Source organism: Engraulis encrasicolus, chromosome 6 (genome assembly GCF_034702125.1).
Source record: "Engraulis encrasicolus isolate BLACKSEA-1 chromosome 6, IST_EnEncr_1.0, whole genome shotgun sequence".
In the NCBI taxonomy this organism is placed as follows: Eukaryota; Metazoa; Chordata; class Actinopteri; order Clupeiformes; family Engraulidae; genus Engraulis; species Engraulis encrasicolus.
Window position 1 is genome coordinate 49196236 of NC_085862.1, and position 16117 is coordinate 49212352.

Sequence of the window (16117 nt, forward strand, 5' to 3'; positions counted from 1 at the left end):
CTGTCTGTTTTTGTTGCCATGATGCCACCTACAGTATGGGTTTGAGGAAAACATACACAGGCAGCAGCGGTGCCATCAGCACTAAGCAGCTCACAGCACCCCACAGTGAAGCTACAGTATGTTTATGTGTTTCCCCACTCTGAGGTACAGTACAGTACCGCTAATTCAGTGCATTGAGATGTCTTTCCCAATTACACACCGAAACATGAGGAACGGCAGGGGACTAATCAATGAGGGTACAGTAACTGGGAAGCTGGCAGAGAGAGTGCAGTGTTTACGTCTCCTGGCAATTTGTGTCATGTCTGCTTGAGGGCAACATCCAGGTGCTGGCATAAAGGTTAAGTGCACGGCTTCTTCTTGTCTCAAGTGCACGCTTAAACTTTCAAAAAATATATTGCCGTGGCACAGGAGAGAAAGAGAGAGAGAGAGAGAGAGAGGGCTCTATATTTATTCATGTTTGTGGCAATGATACCCAATTTCCTATTCCGTTTTTGCCTTTGAACTGGCGTGGAATAAACACACTCTTCAGGTCCTCAGTTAAATCACAATGAATATGGATGAGCCGCTCTCATTAATAGCAAAAAAAACGAAAGAAAGAAACACACAACCACAGCATTAAGAGCTAGGCATAAAAAGGCTAGAACAGCTTCCATGCTGACTTCCTTAACACTCGATACAGTGCCCTCCATAATTATTAGCACCCCTGGTTGAGATGTGTTTTTTAGCTTCCAATTATTTTATTTTTCTTCTAAATAATATGGGACCTTAATGGAAAAAAAGAGAAAAATCCAACCTTCAATACAAATGCATTTATTCAGTGGGGAAAAAATCCCACATAAAGAAATAATTATTTGACATCAAATAATGTGTGTCACAATTATTAGCACCCCTGGTGTTAATATTTTGTACAACCCCCTTTTGCCAACAAAACAGCACCTAATCTTCTCCTATAATGTTTCACAAGATGGGAAAAGACAGAAAGAGGGATCTTCAGCCATTCCTCTTTGGCAGAATCTCTCTAAATCATCCAGAGACCTGGGTCCTCTCCTCTGTACTCTCCTCTTCAGCTCACCCCACAGGTTCTCAATGGGGTTGAGGTCAGGGGACTGAGATGGCCATGGGAGGAGCTTGATTTTGTGTCTGGTGAACCATTTCTGTGTAGATTTGGCCATATGTTTAGGGTCATTGTCTTGCTGAAAGACCCAGTGACGACCCAGCTTCAGCTTTCGGGCAGAGGGCAACAGATTTTGATTTAAAATGTCCTGGTATTTCAAAGCATTCATGATGCCATGCACCCTAACAAGGTTCCCAGGGCCTTTGGAAGCGAAACAGCCCCACAGCATCACTGACCCACCCCCATACTTCACAGTGGGTATGAGGTGCTTTTCAGCATGCGCATCTTTCGTGGTACGCCAGACCCACTTAGAGTGTTTGTTGCCAAAAAGCTCAATCTTGGTCTCATCTGACCAAAGCACACGGTCCCAGTTGAAGCCCCAATACCGCTTGGCGAACTCCAGACGCTTGCGTTTATGATTGTGAGTGAGGAAAGGTTTTCTCCGTGCATGCCTCCCAAACAGCTTGTTGGCGTGTAGACAGCGCCTGATGGTTGATTTGGAGACTTTGTGACCCCAGGATGCTTCCATTTGTTGTAATTCTGTAACAGTGAGCTTTGGAGATCTTTTGATTTCTCTTACCATCCTCCTCACTGTGCGTGGTGGCAAAATAAACTTGGGTCCTCGTCCAGGCTTGTTTACCACTGTTCCAGTTGTTTTGAACTTCTTAATTATTCCTCTCACAGTGGATATGGGCAGCTGCAGTTGAGTGGCAATCTTCTTGTAGCCTCTGCCTGACCTGTGAAGGTCGACGCACATCTGCCTCACTTGTATGCTGTGTTCCTTTGTCTTTCCCATGTTTAAGAGTGGATAAGAGAAATGGCCTCGGTGTCACGTCATATTTATACCCCAGGGAAACAGGAAGTGATGAATTACTAATTAAATGTTCCTACATACTCTGGTAAACTTTGTAAACTACTGTAGAAATGACAGAAATGCTTCAATTATATTTATTTCCTGGGAATTGTTAAGGGTGCCAATAATTGTGGAACAGGTGATTTAATGAAAAATAATTATTTTTTAGTCAGGGATTTTTTTATTTTCTTACAATTCATTTGAGTTGAAGGCTACATTTTCCTACAATTTTCAGTGTGACAGTATTCTTCTGCAATAAACACTGAATTTATTTTAAGGCTTTTAACACATCTCAACCAGGGGTGCCAATAATTATGGAGGGCACTGTATATGACACACACAACACAAACACATGGTGCTCCCAAGGCTTAGGCAGCAAGGATATGTTACAGCTCCTTGGAGTAAAAGCACAAATACGAACACAGAGCTCTAGAGAAAAGGGATGAAGGAGGAGGAGGAGGAGGGAGAGGAAGAGAGGAGAAAAAAGAAGACTGTTGCAATGAGAGTATTTCACACAAATGTACTGAGCGTGAGTCGTATAGGAGGCGTTTTACTGCGGCATGAGATGGCTCCTAATGGAGTCCTAATAACTCAGGCCTGTGGTCTTTGTAAATTTCACTTTGTCTGCTGCCTGCGTGATGTGATGCAAGCAATGGGGCCGGACACCGGTGGTCGGGACTGGGGAGAGAGGAGAGGAGGGGGGAGAGGGAGAGGGGGATGAAAAAGAGGAGTGCTAAGCAAAAAGGTGGAGTAAACAGCAATTTGTATGCATCAGAGGAAAACAATATGCACACGGGCCGAGCCAGGCCAGGGAAAGCCACGTCTGCTCTTCTACTCATTCAGCCTGTTTGGTCTTGCCTGGTCTTGCTTATGGGTATAAGGAGATATTGCCCATTCAAATGGGTGATGGAAAAAGCTAAGGCATGTCACTTACTGTAGATGATACAGTGACTAAGTGTCCAGCTTGCATAGTGAAAAGTGCTATACACTAGTGTCAGGACAAATCCATCGTAAAAACGGGCAAATACAATATGCACATATGTATCAAGGGTCGGATGAAGAACACATTGTTTGCTTTTAAGTGTAGTTGTAATTTGTCACTTTCTTTGTTACCTCCACCAAGGAGGTTATGTTTTCGGTTGCATTGGTTTGTTTGTCTATCTGTTTGCCAGAAGGATGACTCAAAAAGTTATGAAAGGATTTTTATGACAGTTTGTGGAGTTGTTGGAAATAACAAAAGGAACAAGTGATTACATTTTGGTGGTGGTCTGCATCACGATCCGGATCCAGGACAGATTCTTCACTGCTGCGGGATATTGCAAACTTTGCCATTCAAACTCCACAAAAACAAGGCAGAAAGAATTGAAACAAATTAGGGTAAAACATAGTCAAATGTTCTATCAAACAGCTTCCTTGGCAGAGGTCTGCACTTTCTCAGTGCTTTTCTAGTTGTACATCAGATACTGTCCGCCGAGACATTACACAATGCAAGACAACATATCACCACCCTGTTACTGTAAAGTTCACACTGAAAACTGTGCAAGGGCTGTAATCTGCACAAAGACTGTCGTGTCCACCCATTTCTTCAGTGAAGCACAATGTGTCAAAACATATTTTCCCTTTCATGTGTCTCAGTTTATCATTTCCCTATTATCTCCTTTCACACAACGTTCAGCATTTAGCATCATGATTGACATACACTACCGTCAAGCTTTAAAAGCCATGAATAACTTACGAGTACAAACTATTATCATTCATTGATCCCTTTCTCACACTTCTGAGAGACTCTGTTGGGTTTGCAAAATGGCAATTATGTGAGGCTGCTTCTCATTTCTCTTGCTGATGTTGACAATATTTGTGGATGTAAGAGACACAGAATCATGATACATTCATCATGACTATATAAGACTTCAGAAGTTTAAGAGTCCTGACTCACTCATATGTCCATTTTAATGTCGTAGGTCTATTACAATGACATGGCATTTTCAGAAGTAAGCTTTTGATCTGAAATGACTGACAACAGTAAGAACACTAAGTAAAGAGCACCCTCCCCTGGATGTAGAACAAGCTCATTTCAAGATAATTGAAAAGTCAAGATCAAAATAAATGAATGCTAGCAGGGCCGCTGACAGCTTTGGCTGGGCCCAGGACAAAGTCCTCTGAAAGGGCCCCCCACCCAATACATTCAATGTAATGAGGAACCAATTATGGGCCCCCCATCTCCTTGGGCTCGGGACAACTGACCCCTTTGTCTCCCCTTGTCAGCTTCCCTGAATGCTAGTGATAAGAATGCAACAGGTGCAGTTGGCCTGGCACTGACTTTCAATAACTTCCCGGTGTCTGTGGAGAGAGTTCAAGGCCCCAGATGTTCATGTACCAGAGTCAAATACATAATATCACGTAAAATGCTACAATCCAGTGGTCGTGTACTCTACCATAACATAGTAAGACCTCTGAACTCCACCCAAGGAGCTATACGAACCCAGTAATTGGTTAGTTAGGCCTACTGTGGAATTACATGCATGTTCTTTGGATGAACAAACACCAAAATTGCCATTGCATTCAAAAACCTCTGAAAACTGTCTCACTGCACATGCCATTGGAATTTCATAGATTGTCCAGATTTTCAGCAATGTCAGTTGTGTGGACTCTCAGATATGCCCCTGAAGAACTACTGTATATTGTACCATGTCTACGTAACCAAGGTCATCTGCGCTGGTCTGCCAATCGGGGCTCGAACCCACTACCAACTAGTCAACGCTCCAGTTCGGGTATATGAGGCACAGCATGATAGCGTTCCACACCGATAGCTCAGCACTACTGACACAGAATGAAGCTTCAGGAGGGAGGTTTACTACCCGAACTCTGCTAGTTGCCACACCAAATTCCACCAAATTCTCTACACCAAATTCCCTTCTCAAAGTACCCCGGCTGGCGGCCTATGGCTGGCATAGCATGACCCTCACCCATCAGACACAGGAAAGTGTTTCACCTTTGACCACCTCCTGATAGCAGGGAGTAGATGAACAATGATACCTGATGACCCAAGATCATATAAGCACAGAAAAAGAACTAAAATAATACTAATGGAGCAACCTCTTTTGGACATCTTCCCAAAGGAGTATTAGACCTTCAGGCATTTGATGTCGAGAAGCCAGCTGTCTGTCCGCCTTCACTTTGACCGGAATTTGATTATGATGTGCACTTCAGTGTGGACTGTGGAGATCCATTATGGTATAGACAGACTACAGCTCTAGGGCCTGGCACATAATTGTTTGAATTCAAGCATCCTGCCATTTTTAAGTGTTTGGCAACCTAACCCAATAGCATGCATTACCGGAATGCATGCACGCTGCTTGGGTGGTCTCTCTCTCTCTCACTCGCTCTCTCTCACCCACTCTTGACGACAGCGCGCGTTGCCCAACTACGAAAAATGAGGCTATATCGTAGGGGCACCACGAAGCTTGTAGTTGATTTTCACGAGAATGGGCTCTCATACCAGAGGTCTGTTTATATATTAAAAACACACTCACATTGATAACTGTAGAAGCTTTGGGGAGAGATATGTCTGATGGACCAGCAGAGACTGGGAGACCACGAGCCAGAGAGAGCACGAGTCACAGATGTATTGTGAGTGGGCCTTCACTTAGCCTAGGACTACTTCTTGTTGGAACACAAATGCCAAGGGCAATTCTTTGGTGAACTTCCACATCTCCGTGTATGTATGTATGTATGTATTTATTTATTTGTTTATTTATTTATGGGTGGATACTTTTTGCTTTTTTTCTCCTGGAAATGTACCCCCAGACCTCATGTATGCTGTAGCATACATGAGGTCTGGGGGTACATTTCCATACATACATACATACACGGAGACGTGGAGGTTCACCAAAGAATTGCCCTTGGCATCTGTGTTCCAACAAGAAGTAGGCCTAGGCTAAGTGAAGGCCCACTCACAATACAGCTGTGACTTGCGCTCTCTCTGGCTCGTGGTCTCCCAGTCCAGGCGCGGAGTGGCCGTCGGGAGATCGGGGACTTGTCCCGGTGGGCCGCGGCCATGAAATGTAATATTGCAGCTGCATCGCATTATCTGCCAGCCCTGAGGTATTAGAAATACTTCTATACACTAAATTCCCACTTCCCACTTCATTGTACTACACCCAAGTTGACTAGGCAGTATTTATACCGTGTACCAGACGGCAATACCTCACTGACGGTGTCAAACACTGAATTGGCCACACCCCTTCTCTACTGATAATTTTCATACACCGTAGATCGCAGAAGTTTACTAGATCTTAGTAACACAGTTTCGTTTTCAGTATTTGAAGAACCTGTGATATTTAGATTGGTTACCAAAGGATGGAAATATTAATAAGTTATGATTTATTTTCCGATTTCCACATGACTGTTACAGTTTACAGTCTTTCCAGTCCAGATTCACTTGCTCTGTGGTTATTGACTTGGGTTATGAACAGACTCCACCAAGTGGTAAGGAAGAGAACTGCACCTAACAGAAGCAATGGGTTTTGTTTTGATTTGTTAGAACTACCGGTATATCTCCTTAATTATAGTCGAAATAATATTATTATCATACATATATTTATATGTGGCACATTTAGGATGTAGCCTATGTAATGTCTGAAGAAATGGAACAAAATAATTACCACACAAGATTCTGATGTGACCAGTGCTGGGTGTGTAGGCTAAACTGTGGATTAAAGTGGAGTGATTGCAAGAAACAAAGACATTTGCTCCGACGAAGACAGCGTTTTAAGGTAGGCCTACACCGTTTGGTTATACATTTTGTTGACTTATGGTTGTGCTTTGAAGTAGCTAGGTTTGGCTTATTTGCTGCATGGTGAGTTTATTGCACAATGTAGACAGACTTTTTGTAAGCTATACTATAGGCCTACTATATTTTGTAAGCCTACTCTTCTAAAAAAATCCCCACACTCAAAACTTTGTGCCCGTGCTCATCCTGTCGTCCTTAAACGATATTTCAATTTCAAACTGTCAAAATGACAGTGGAGTGCACATTTGCATGGAACAGTAGCGTGATGTAGCCTAACCTGCAACTAGTTCTATGAATGCTTTGGACTGTGATGATGGCTCCAGTGGTGTAGTCTACTTTTTGAAGTGGGTATACTGTATATTTGAGCATTTTTTGATGTGGGTATACTGTATATATTTGTGCTATTGTAAATAATGGATCAATCAATTTTAAGTGGGTATACTGTAGGCCTAATCCCTGAAATTTTGAAATGGGTGCGTATACCTGCGTTTTACGTAGACTAGGCCTACACCACTGGCTGTGCATTTCATCAAGGTGTAGGCAACAATTCTCCACTTCAGGTTGATATTTTGACATCAGTAATGTCCACGTGTACTACGACTGCAGATTTCGTGGTTTTTGTCTTTTTGGTTAGGAAACCATGTTGTTCGCTTTGGTTTTTATTACCTCCGCCAGGAGGTTATGTGATCGCCCGAATTTGTGTGTCTGTTCGTCACGCTGCTATTACATGGCCTGCCACAGTGTGTGTTTGTCACGCTGCTATTACATGGCCTGCCACAGGGTGCGCAAGGACCACTGAGGAGCCCTGAGCAGCACCACTTACTAACTGGTGTAGGCTACCTTCACGCAGCCACACCGGGGCAGAGCATTGAAGTGAAATGCATTACCGCAGTCAAAATCGCTATCAAAAAGCAGCCTTAGATACAGCCTCGCATATCGTTTAAGTTCACAATGCTGTCACAAAACATTCATATAAAATGAAGCTCAAAGAAAGGCGCGCGCGAATTGCGTTAGTCCACGGTGATTTGCTGCTTCCCCAATCCCCGCGCACTCAAGCCATCAGCACTACAAACATTCCATAGACTATACTAGACTTCGTAACGAATGAACACTGGAGATGCGGTGAACAGTGATTTTCAATACGAAATAGAGAGCAGGCCCGGGTGCCGATCAACAGCCGACAGCGCCAAGACCAGCTCGCAATAACCCTCATGAACGGATTCCCATAGGCTATTCACAGGTAGGAGGAACTTCTCCAACAAGTGTAGTGTCGGGGTAGGCAATGATTTCGCTAGCTGCGACCAGTCGAGTCGACATGTCTCGCTAAGCAATTGCGTTTGTAGGCCTACCCCAATGTTGGTGTCACGATATTGAAACAGCTAGAAATGATAGAAGTGGATTTACATCTCAAAAGTTTGTTTAGCTTTACGAAATAGCCAACAATAACTGACACTCCACAACCATCCATGCGCTGCCACTGGATAAGGGGATTCTTGCACATTTCATTCTGATTCAATAATTAAGTGAACGGCTCAAAGCAGTATGGGCCGCTGCACTACTGTAGAATATGTAGGCTAGGCCTACTACGGGTGTTGGCCAATGAAAATTGTGCTTTTTAATTTTTATTTTGTTTTAGATGGTAGCCTAATGAAAGGCATGCTGCCAATCATCAACAATGTGACTAATATGTAGAGTAGAGTAGACTTTTATTGTCACTATACAAATATAGCGAGATTGTGTTTAGTAGCAACCCACAAATGCCCACAAAATAAAAGATTAAACAGTAAATAAATAATATATAAAAATCCATAAAAATCCATGTGCATGTCACAGTATCGATAGTCCTGAAGTATTGAGGGGGGGCAGGTGACGTATTGCGTTCAAGAGTCTGATGGCAGTTGGATAAAAGCTGTCCTTCATTCTCGTAGTGCGGGCACGCAGAGTCCTAAAGCGCCTGCCAGATGGTAGCATGGTGAAGAGCCTGTGACCAGGGTGTGTGTGATCTTTAAGGATGTTTAATGCTCTGTTTGTGCAGCGTGTATGGTGGATCTCCTCAAGTGTGGGTAGTTGGCACCCAATGATTCTCTCTGCTGTTTTAATGATGCGCTGTAACATCTTCTTGTTGTCGTGTGTGCAGCTGGTGTACCAAGATGTGATGCTGTATGTAATTACTGATTCAATTGTACACCTGTAGAAGTTAGTGAGCAGATCTCGTGGTAGCTGGGCCTTCTTTAGAGTGCGAAGGAAATATAGCCTTTGGGATCCCTTTTTAGCCATTGCAGAGGTGTTGGCGCTCCATGACAAGTCCTCGCTGATGTGCACACCCAGGAATCTGAAGCTCTGTACAACCTCCACTGGCTCCCCTCCGATGTTGATGGGTTGGTGGTAGTGGTTGCCCTGGCCACACCGCCTGAAGTCCAGGATCACCTCCTTCGTTTTCTTGGAGTTCAGGGCCAGGTTGTTGTCTTGGCTCCAGCGTGCCAGCTGCTCCACCTCCTCTCTGTAGGCCGTCTCGTTGTTGTCAGAGATCAGGCCAATCACGGTTGTGTCGTCAGCAAATTTAATGATGGTGTTTGTGCTGTGCTTAGGATCACAGTCATGAGTGAAGAGGGAGTACAAAAAAGGGCTCAACACACATCCCTGCGGCGCGCCTGTATTTAGGGTGATGGGTCTTGAAAGATGTTTTCCCATGCGTACAGACTGAGGTCTGTTACTGAGGAAGTCCAGTATCCATCTGCAGACATGGGGACTGAAGCTGAGGTTGTACAGCTTAGTGGCCAGCTTGATAGGGGGAATGGTGTTAAAAGCGGAGCTGTAGTCAATGAACAGCATTCGCACATAGCTGTTTGGTTTCTCCAGGTGTGAGAGGGCAGTGTGAATGGCCAATGAAATGCCATCCTCTGTAGATCTATTCGCCCTGTAGGCAAATTGATGCGGGTCGAGGGATGGTGGAGTGATGGACTTGAGGTGTGCTAGCACCAGTCTTTCAAAACATTTCATCACGATAGGTGTGAGCGCTACAGGGCGGTAGTCATTGAGAGACTTGATGGCCGCCTGCTTGGGAACAGGAACGATGGTACTGGTTTTCAGACAAATGGGGACTGCAGCTTGTTTCAGGGAGATGTTAAATATGCAGGTAAAGACTGCACTTAGTTGGCCTGCACAGTGCTTTAGGACCTTCCCAGGGACCCCGTCTGGTCCTGGTGCTTTGTGAGGGTTAATGCTGCTGAGGGCTCGCCGAACCTCGTGCTCGCTTAACACCAGGCCTACATGTGGGGCATTGTCTATCAGTTCAGTGGGGGGGTGAGGGATGGGTCCCTCATCGAACCGTGCAAAAAAGTTGTTGAGGTCATCCGGGAGAGTTGAATTGTGAGAGCTGGGTAGACAGGGATTTGTGCTCTTGTAATTGGTGTAGGATGTAATGCCCTGCCACATACGTCTGGGATCAGAGTTCACAAAGTGCTGTTCTATTTTTGCTTTATAGGAGTGTTTAGCTTCCTTGATGCCCCTCTTCAAGTTGGCCCTGGCTATGGTGTAATTTGATTGATCACCAGAGTGAAACGCATCGTCTCTAATTGCCAGCAGGTTCTGGACTTGACTGTTCATCCAGGGCTTGCGGTTTGGAAATGTGTAAATGGTCTTGTGGATGGTGACATTATCAACACAGAAGTTAATATAGTCCAGAACTGTAGATGCATATGTATTTAAGTCTGATTGATTAAAAAGTTCCCAGTCAGTGTCCTCAAAACAATTTTGCAAACGTTCAATTGCTCCTTCAGGCCAGACTTGGATGACCTGGCTAGTGGGCTTTGACCTGGCGATGAGCGGCTTGTACGCAGGGGTCAAGAGCAGAGGGGTGTGGTCGCAGCTACCGAGGTGAGGGGAGGGGGATGCTTTGTATGCGCTGGCTATGTTGCAATAAACAACGTCTAATGTGTTCTTTCCTCTGGTTGGAAAATCAACAAACTGATGGAATTTAGGCAGAACTGACTTAAGATTGACATGGTTGAAGTCACCTGCTGTAACGAACACGGCGTCGGGGTGAGAGTTTTGCAGGTCGCTGATGGTGTCATAGAGTTTACTCAATGCAATCTTTGCGTTCGCTTGGGGGGGAATGTAAACAGTGAGGAGAAACACCGCGGTGAATTCTCTTGGGAGATGAAACGGTCTGCACTGCAGAGAAATAAATTCTAAGTCCGGAGAGCAATGTTGTTCAGTGATGATAACAGAGGTGCACCAAGAGTTACTCACGTAAGTACACACACCTCCTCCTTTCCCTTTTCCGGAGTCGGCAGTTCGGTCCGCCCGGTAAACAGTCCATCCAGCAATCTGAATAGCAGAGTCGGGGATGTTGCCGCTTAACCAGGTTTCCGTAAAGAGAAGAGCACAGCTGTTCCACCTCTTTGTTGAAATCCTAAGTCTCAGCTCGTCAATCTTGCTGGTAAGAGACTGTGTGTTAGCGAGGACCAGGCTGGGGAGTGGAGGTTTGTTTGGGCAGTTCTTCAGCCTCTCACGAATGCCGCCTCTCTTTCCGCGCTTCTTCCTCCGCCGGCGACGGTGAGATTTGCGCCGGGCGATTATCCATGCAGGCACCGTAGTTCTGAGTAGTTCCTCGGGGATGTCCGTGGGTGGTGGGGGAATAAAACTTTCCAGTCGGATATCGATCAGTTTTTCCGGACTGTACACTGCACATGCACTTACTGATTGTAAACTGACACTATATCTAAGTAAAACAATATTAAAAACTACAAAATAGAACAAAAAGTGGCATTTGTTTTGGGAGCTCCGGGCCGCAGCATCTAGATGCGCCGCCATGGCAACGAGGCACACCGCAATAGCAATGTAGCAATGAGATTCAAGGCTTAAGTGCATTGGCAAATCACAGAAGGCATGGGCTATAGCATGAACAATCACTTTGCCAATAAAACAATCAAAGGTGAACTAAACAGACCACAGCTAGAGGACATGGAAATGATAAAAGAGACAGATAGAACTATAATTTGGTTACAACTTGACGGTTCAATTACCTGAACACAAATGCTATGTAGCCTATAGGCCTAAATGCATGAAACCACATCATGACTTTACACCTATGTCCAAAACGAACTGAACTTCCTTGGCGGAGGTCTGCGTTCTCTGAATGCATTTCTAGTTATTATTATTATTATCATTATTATTTATTTTGTTTTTTAAAAAAAAGAGGGCCGCCAAGGGGAAAATTGTCCCGGTGGGAAAAGGCTTCCCACTCCGCCCCTGTCCCAGTCTCTGCTGGTTCATCAGACTCTGACCTGGACACACATACTAGGAAGGAATGCCTCAATGTTCAAATGAGGTAAGGAGTTAGTTGGAACTTGGAACTAAAATCTCGAATGTTGTGGCCCACATCTCTTCGACCAGACGAAAAACGTGCAAAATTACAGATGTGACTGCACATGTGTAGACAATATGGCGGGAATTGTTCTCTGTTACAAGTGTTACAATGGCCGGGGGAGGACAAGGCAACATTTTCACAAGGCCTACTTTGAAATGGTCCACACTTAACGGCTTTTTTTTTTTTTTTTACATTGTCGGGTTGGAACGAAGGGGTACATGTTTCTGGTGGTCTCGACTCTCGGCGAAAAGTGTCCTCTTCCCAGCTGGAAGTTCCCGCATAGGCTACTAGCCTGACATCCAGAGAGGTGACGCTCAACCACCACGGTAAAAGGCAACGGCGGCCGCCCTATGGTATGGAATAACCTTGAGGCAGCCAGGTTGATTTCTAATCTAAATATTTAAATCTGGAAATAAACATACATCAAAATTTGAGGAGCAAAGATCACATGCCTTACGAACACAAGGAGTCATTGATAGGTAGGCTAGGCTACAAAACCGAATGACTGTAGAACTCACAGAATGCCAAAACTGTATTCCACCTTGACTTCCCGTCTCGCTGGAAAATTCCATTAGAATGTTATTCTACGAACTAGAACTACATAGAGACGGCAAGTTCTTGTGCATCCACTAACAAAAAAACTTTATCAGTGCATCAAAATTGCGAGTGCATCATTACGAGTTACAAAAAGGTAAGTAGGCTAACCGTAGGATCTGTTACCAGATTGGATTTACAAGGTTACAAGGGGGAGGGAAGGAGGAGCGCGTTTGTCACCTGTGCTGCTGCGCCAGAGTTTTATCCATCATTCAACACCTGGTTCGGTGCATTTTATGATAGTCGCCTATGGATGTTAAATGCTGTGGCTGGTTTTGACTAACCTACTGTAGCCTAGATCTCAACTTCATTCAATGGATCTACATTTACAGTAGTCAATTTCCTCGCTAATCTATAGGCTAAGTCTATCTAGGGGCCTACTGAGGGTGAAATGGTGAGTTATCACCAGGTATCTGAAATGATTTGAGGTGTTGCTCATGCTCATTCCTCACACACTTTTTGAGTAGACTTGAAGTAGGCCTAATGCAAACATGTGTGAACTATTTATGATGGCCTATAATGAGAGGTTTGATATCATGCCTGGGGTACTTGTGGTGTAGTGAGTATTCATTCACTAGATTAGTATCACTAGAGAGAATACAGGAAGAGGAAACACATAAGCTTACTACCTGTGGTATCACTGAGCCTGTTCCAATGTTCCTACTCACCTAGGGTGACCAGATTTTTGTAGTTTGAAACCGGGACACTTCGTGCGTGACTGAAGGACAGTATTTGGCGGGCGGGTCTGGGGGTTCTCCCCCAGGAAAATTTGTATTTTTTAAATGCAATTTCCTGCATTCTGATCAATTTTAGAGGGATGAATGACAAATCACAACTGACTCATTCAGACTTTCTATACAAGTGCTGGCTGCCATTAACTGTGGCAGGTAAACATGCAATCTTTTCCATATATTTACCCTGATAGACATGGCGCAATGTAGTGGGCGGCCAAAACCGGGACATATTTGTGTCCCGAGAGGGTTTCATCGGGACCTGGGACACACAACTCCAAACCCGGACTGTCCCGGTCAAACCGGGACGTCTGGTCACCCTATACTCACCACCCTTTCCGCACTGTATTTCCATAGGCCTACGCAGAGCAGTTCCATTTCTGATCGCGGCGGTGAAGTGTACTGTAAACTACCCGGATAACGCCCTCAAACCGGCCGTGTTTTTTTGTGTGTGTGGAGTCATGTACACTTTTCGCACTCAACGTCCACCATGTTTGTTACGTAGTTGAGTGCCAGATCGGTCAAACTGTCGAATCTCTGTGATGCCAGCATAGTTTTGATTCCAAAGACAATAGCCATGTGTTTTTGAGAAAGGGGTAAAAAAAAAAGCAACATAACGAACAGTGTCTTCCATGATATTGGCGGTTGGTAAACTCTGATGACACGCGACAACCGTCATTTCCGTGAAGTGTATCAGACAGAACGGCTATGTCTCAAATCACGCACTTGTGTCAGTGCACTGACAGTCAGTGCACAGTGCACTGATGTCTTTAGTGCATAGTGTTGTGGGAAAATTTGAGCACCATGCACTGTGCCCTCACTGGAAGTGACGGCTGAGCATGGCATTAGCTCGCCAAAATATGAGTTGGCTACTGTTAACAATGCACAGCGTCTGGTGGTGCTTGTATTTCCATGTCCTTCACCCCAAAGGACAACAATCACACATACAATACTTTGGTTGGTATAAAAAGGTTGGTGTCCCATCAACATTACTTACAGAATTAGGAGACTGTTGACCAAACTCTTCTACTGAACTGAGTGCCACATTTCCTCCGTGTCATTGTCAACATGGCCACCGCACTGCATTTTTCCGCCATTGTTAGGGGATCATCCTGGCACTTTCAGTGCACTGGCTCAACTGACATTTTCAGCGTCAGCGCCCTAGGCAGTGCCGATGTGCACAAGTGCGTGATTTGAGACACAGCCAACGTGAACTGGACCTGCACTTCACCCTCAAATTGTGCCGTTACTGTGAGGGTGGAAAGTGCACTGCATCACAGTACACAGTGCACAGTGTGGAGAATGGAACAGGCTCACTGTCTCCAAAGATGACTTCTTTTCAAGTTTTGCTGGTTTTTATTTCATGGATAGCAGCAACATAATCAATGCATCTTATGTACATGCACTATCTCCCTTAGGCGCACCATGGCACATGCCCATGTGACTGAACATCCCCATCTCTCTAGACCACCTGAGATGGCAAATCTTAGCAGGAGGAAGAACACAGAAAGCCAAGAAGATCAGCCCAGAAGGGAGCGCTCCCAGACGCCACTGCCAGTGCCGCCAGCAAGGGACCCGAACAACGTCAGCACGAACAAGAAAAGGAAAAGGAATGACATCACAGAGGCCGAGAGGACAGGTGCTGCAGATGGAGCGCGTGGGGCGAGAGATGGATGGGCCGAGGAGAATAAAGTGGAGGAGGAGGATAATGGAAGCGCCGCGGCTTCACTTCCCTCCTGCTCCTCTGCCATTATCCAACGCATCCCTGTACGGACTCTGCTGGAGATTGAGGCCAAGCTGGTGTTCGGTGGCGAACAGGACATTACCCAGAAGTCTGCGGCGGCGCAGGCCCCGGCCCCGGCCCACGCCGGCTCACAATTAATGTGTCAGCTGGCTGAAATACTGGGCCCTCGAAGTGGACCTAATCTCGGCTCTCTGCCTCAAATTGACAAATGGTTGGATGTAGCCTTACAGGGTGCAGACTCATGCTACCGACAGAAGAGATATGACACCGCAGCCAGCCATTTTACCACGGCGCTTGAGGTACTTTATATTCAAATGAAAACCACCCTTTTCTCTATATATTTATTTATATATAATATATATATATATATATATATATATATATATATTTAACTTTACACTGCATGTTATTTATTGGCTTTCTGAGCAGATTTATCATTTTGTTTATCATTTTAATTTCTCAACTCTAGCCACACACATACACACCACACCTCACACACAAAGGGTTTACTTACTCAAAAGTGTCAATGAAAGAGATTGCTCACCCCCAGAAAATAAGTTGTATCATCTACTCATTTCCAAGCCAGTATGCACTTTTCTCTCTCTAGGAAAATTGGGCTACATATGATTCCAAAATATTGTGTTTTTTTTGTCCCATACAAGGGTTGGCTATAATGGCCATCTTATTTAGCTTTAATGTGAACAATAATTCATGTTGATACTGGCTACATAGCAATATGATTCGAATCTGATCATTTTACAGGTGTGTATGTCAGCCTGTACACATTACACAGCCTATGCAATGGCGGAGGCAAAATGGATCCAAAATACATCACACACACGTGTGAGAGTCAAAAAGAAAGCTGTAGAGAAACACACTGGGAAATCTGATGCGACTTGAAAGAGAAAGACCACCATG

General features: G+C 44.7%; 1 protein-coding gene across 1 annotated transcript in view; it reads left to right on the plus strand.

Annotated features, from left to right (window-relative positions):
- The first annotated feature begins 12722 nt into the window (after positions 1-12722).
- The window catches only part of LOC134451396 (spermatogenesis-associated protein 16-like), an 87854-nt gene continuing 84459 nt past the window's right edge, over positions 12723-16117 (plus strand). Inside the window, exons 1-2 of the mRNA XM_063201833.1 lie at positions 12723-12821; positions 14874-15498. Of these exons, the coding sequence (XP_063057903.1) occupies positions 14881-15498 (618 nt within the window). The 5' untranslated portion in view covers positions 12723-12821; positions 14874-14880. The remainder of the gene's footprint in view (positions 12822-14873; positions 15499-16117) is intronic.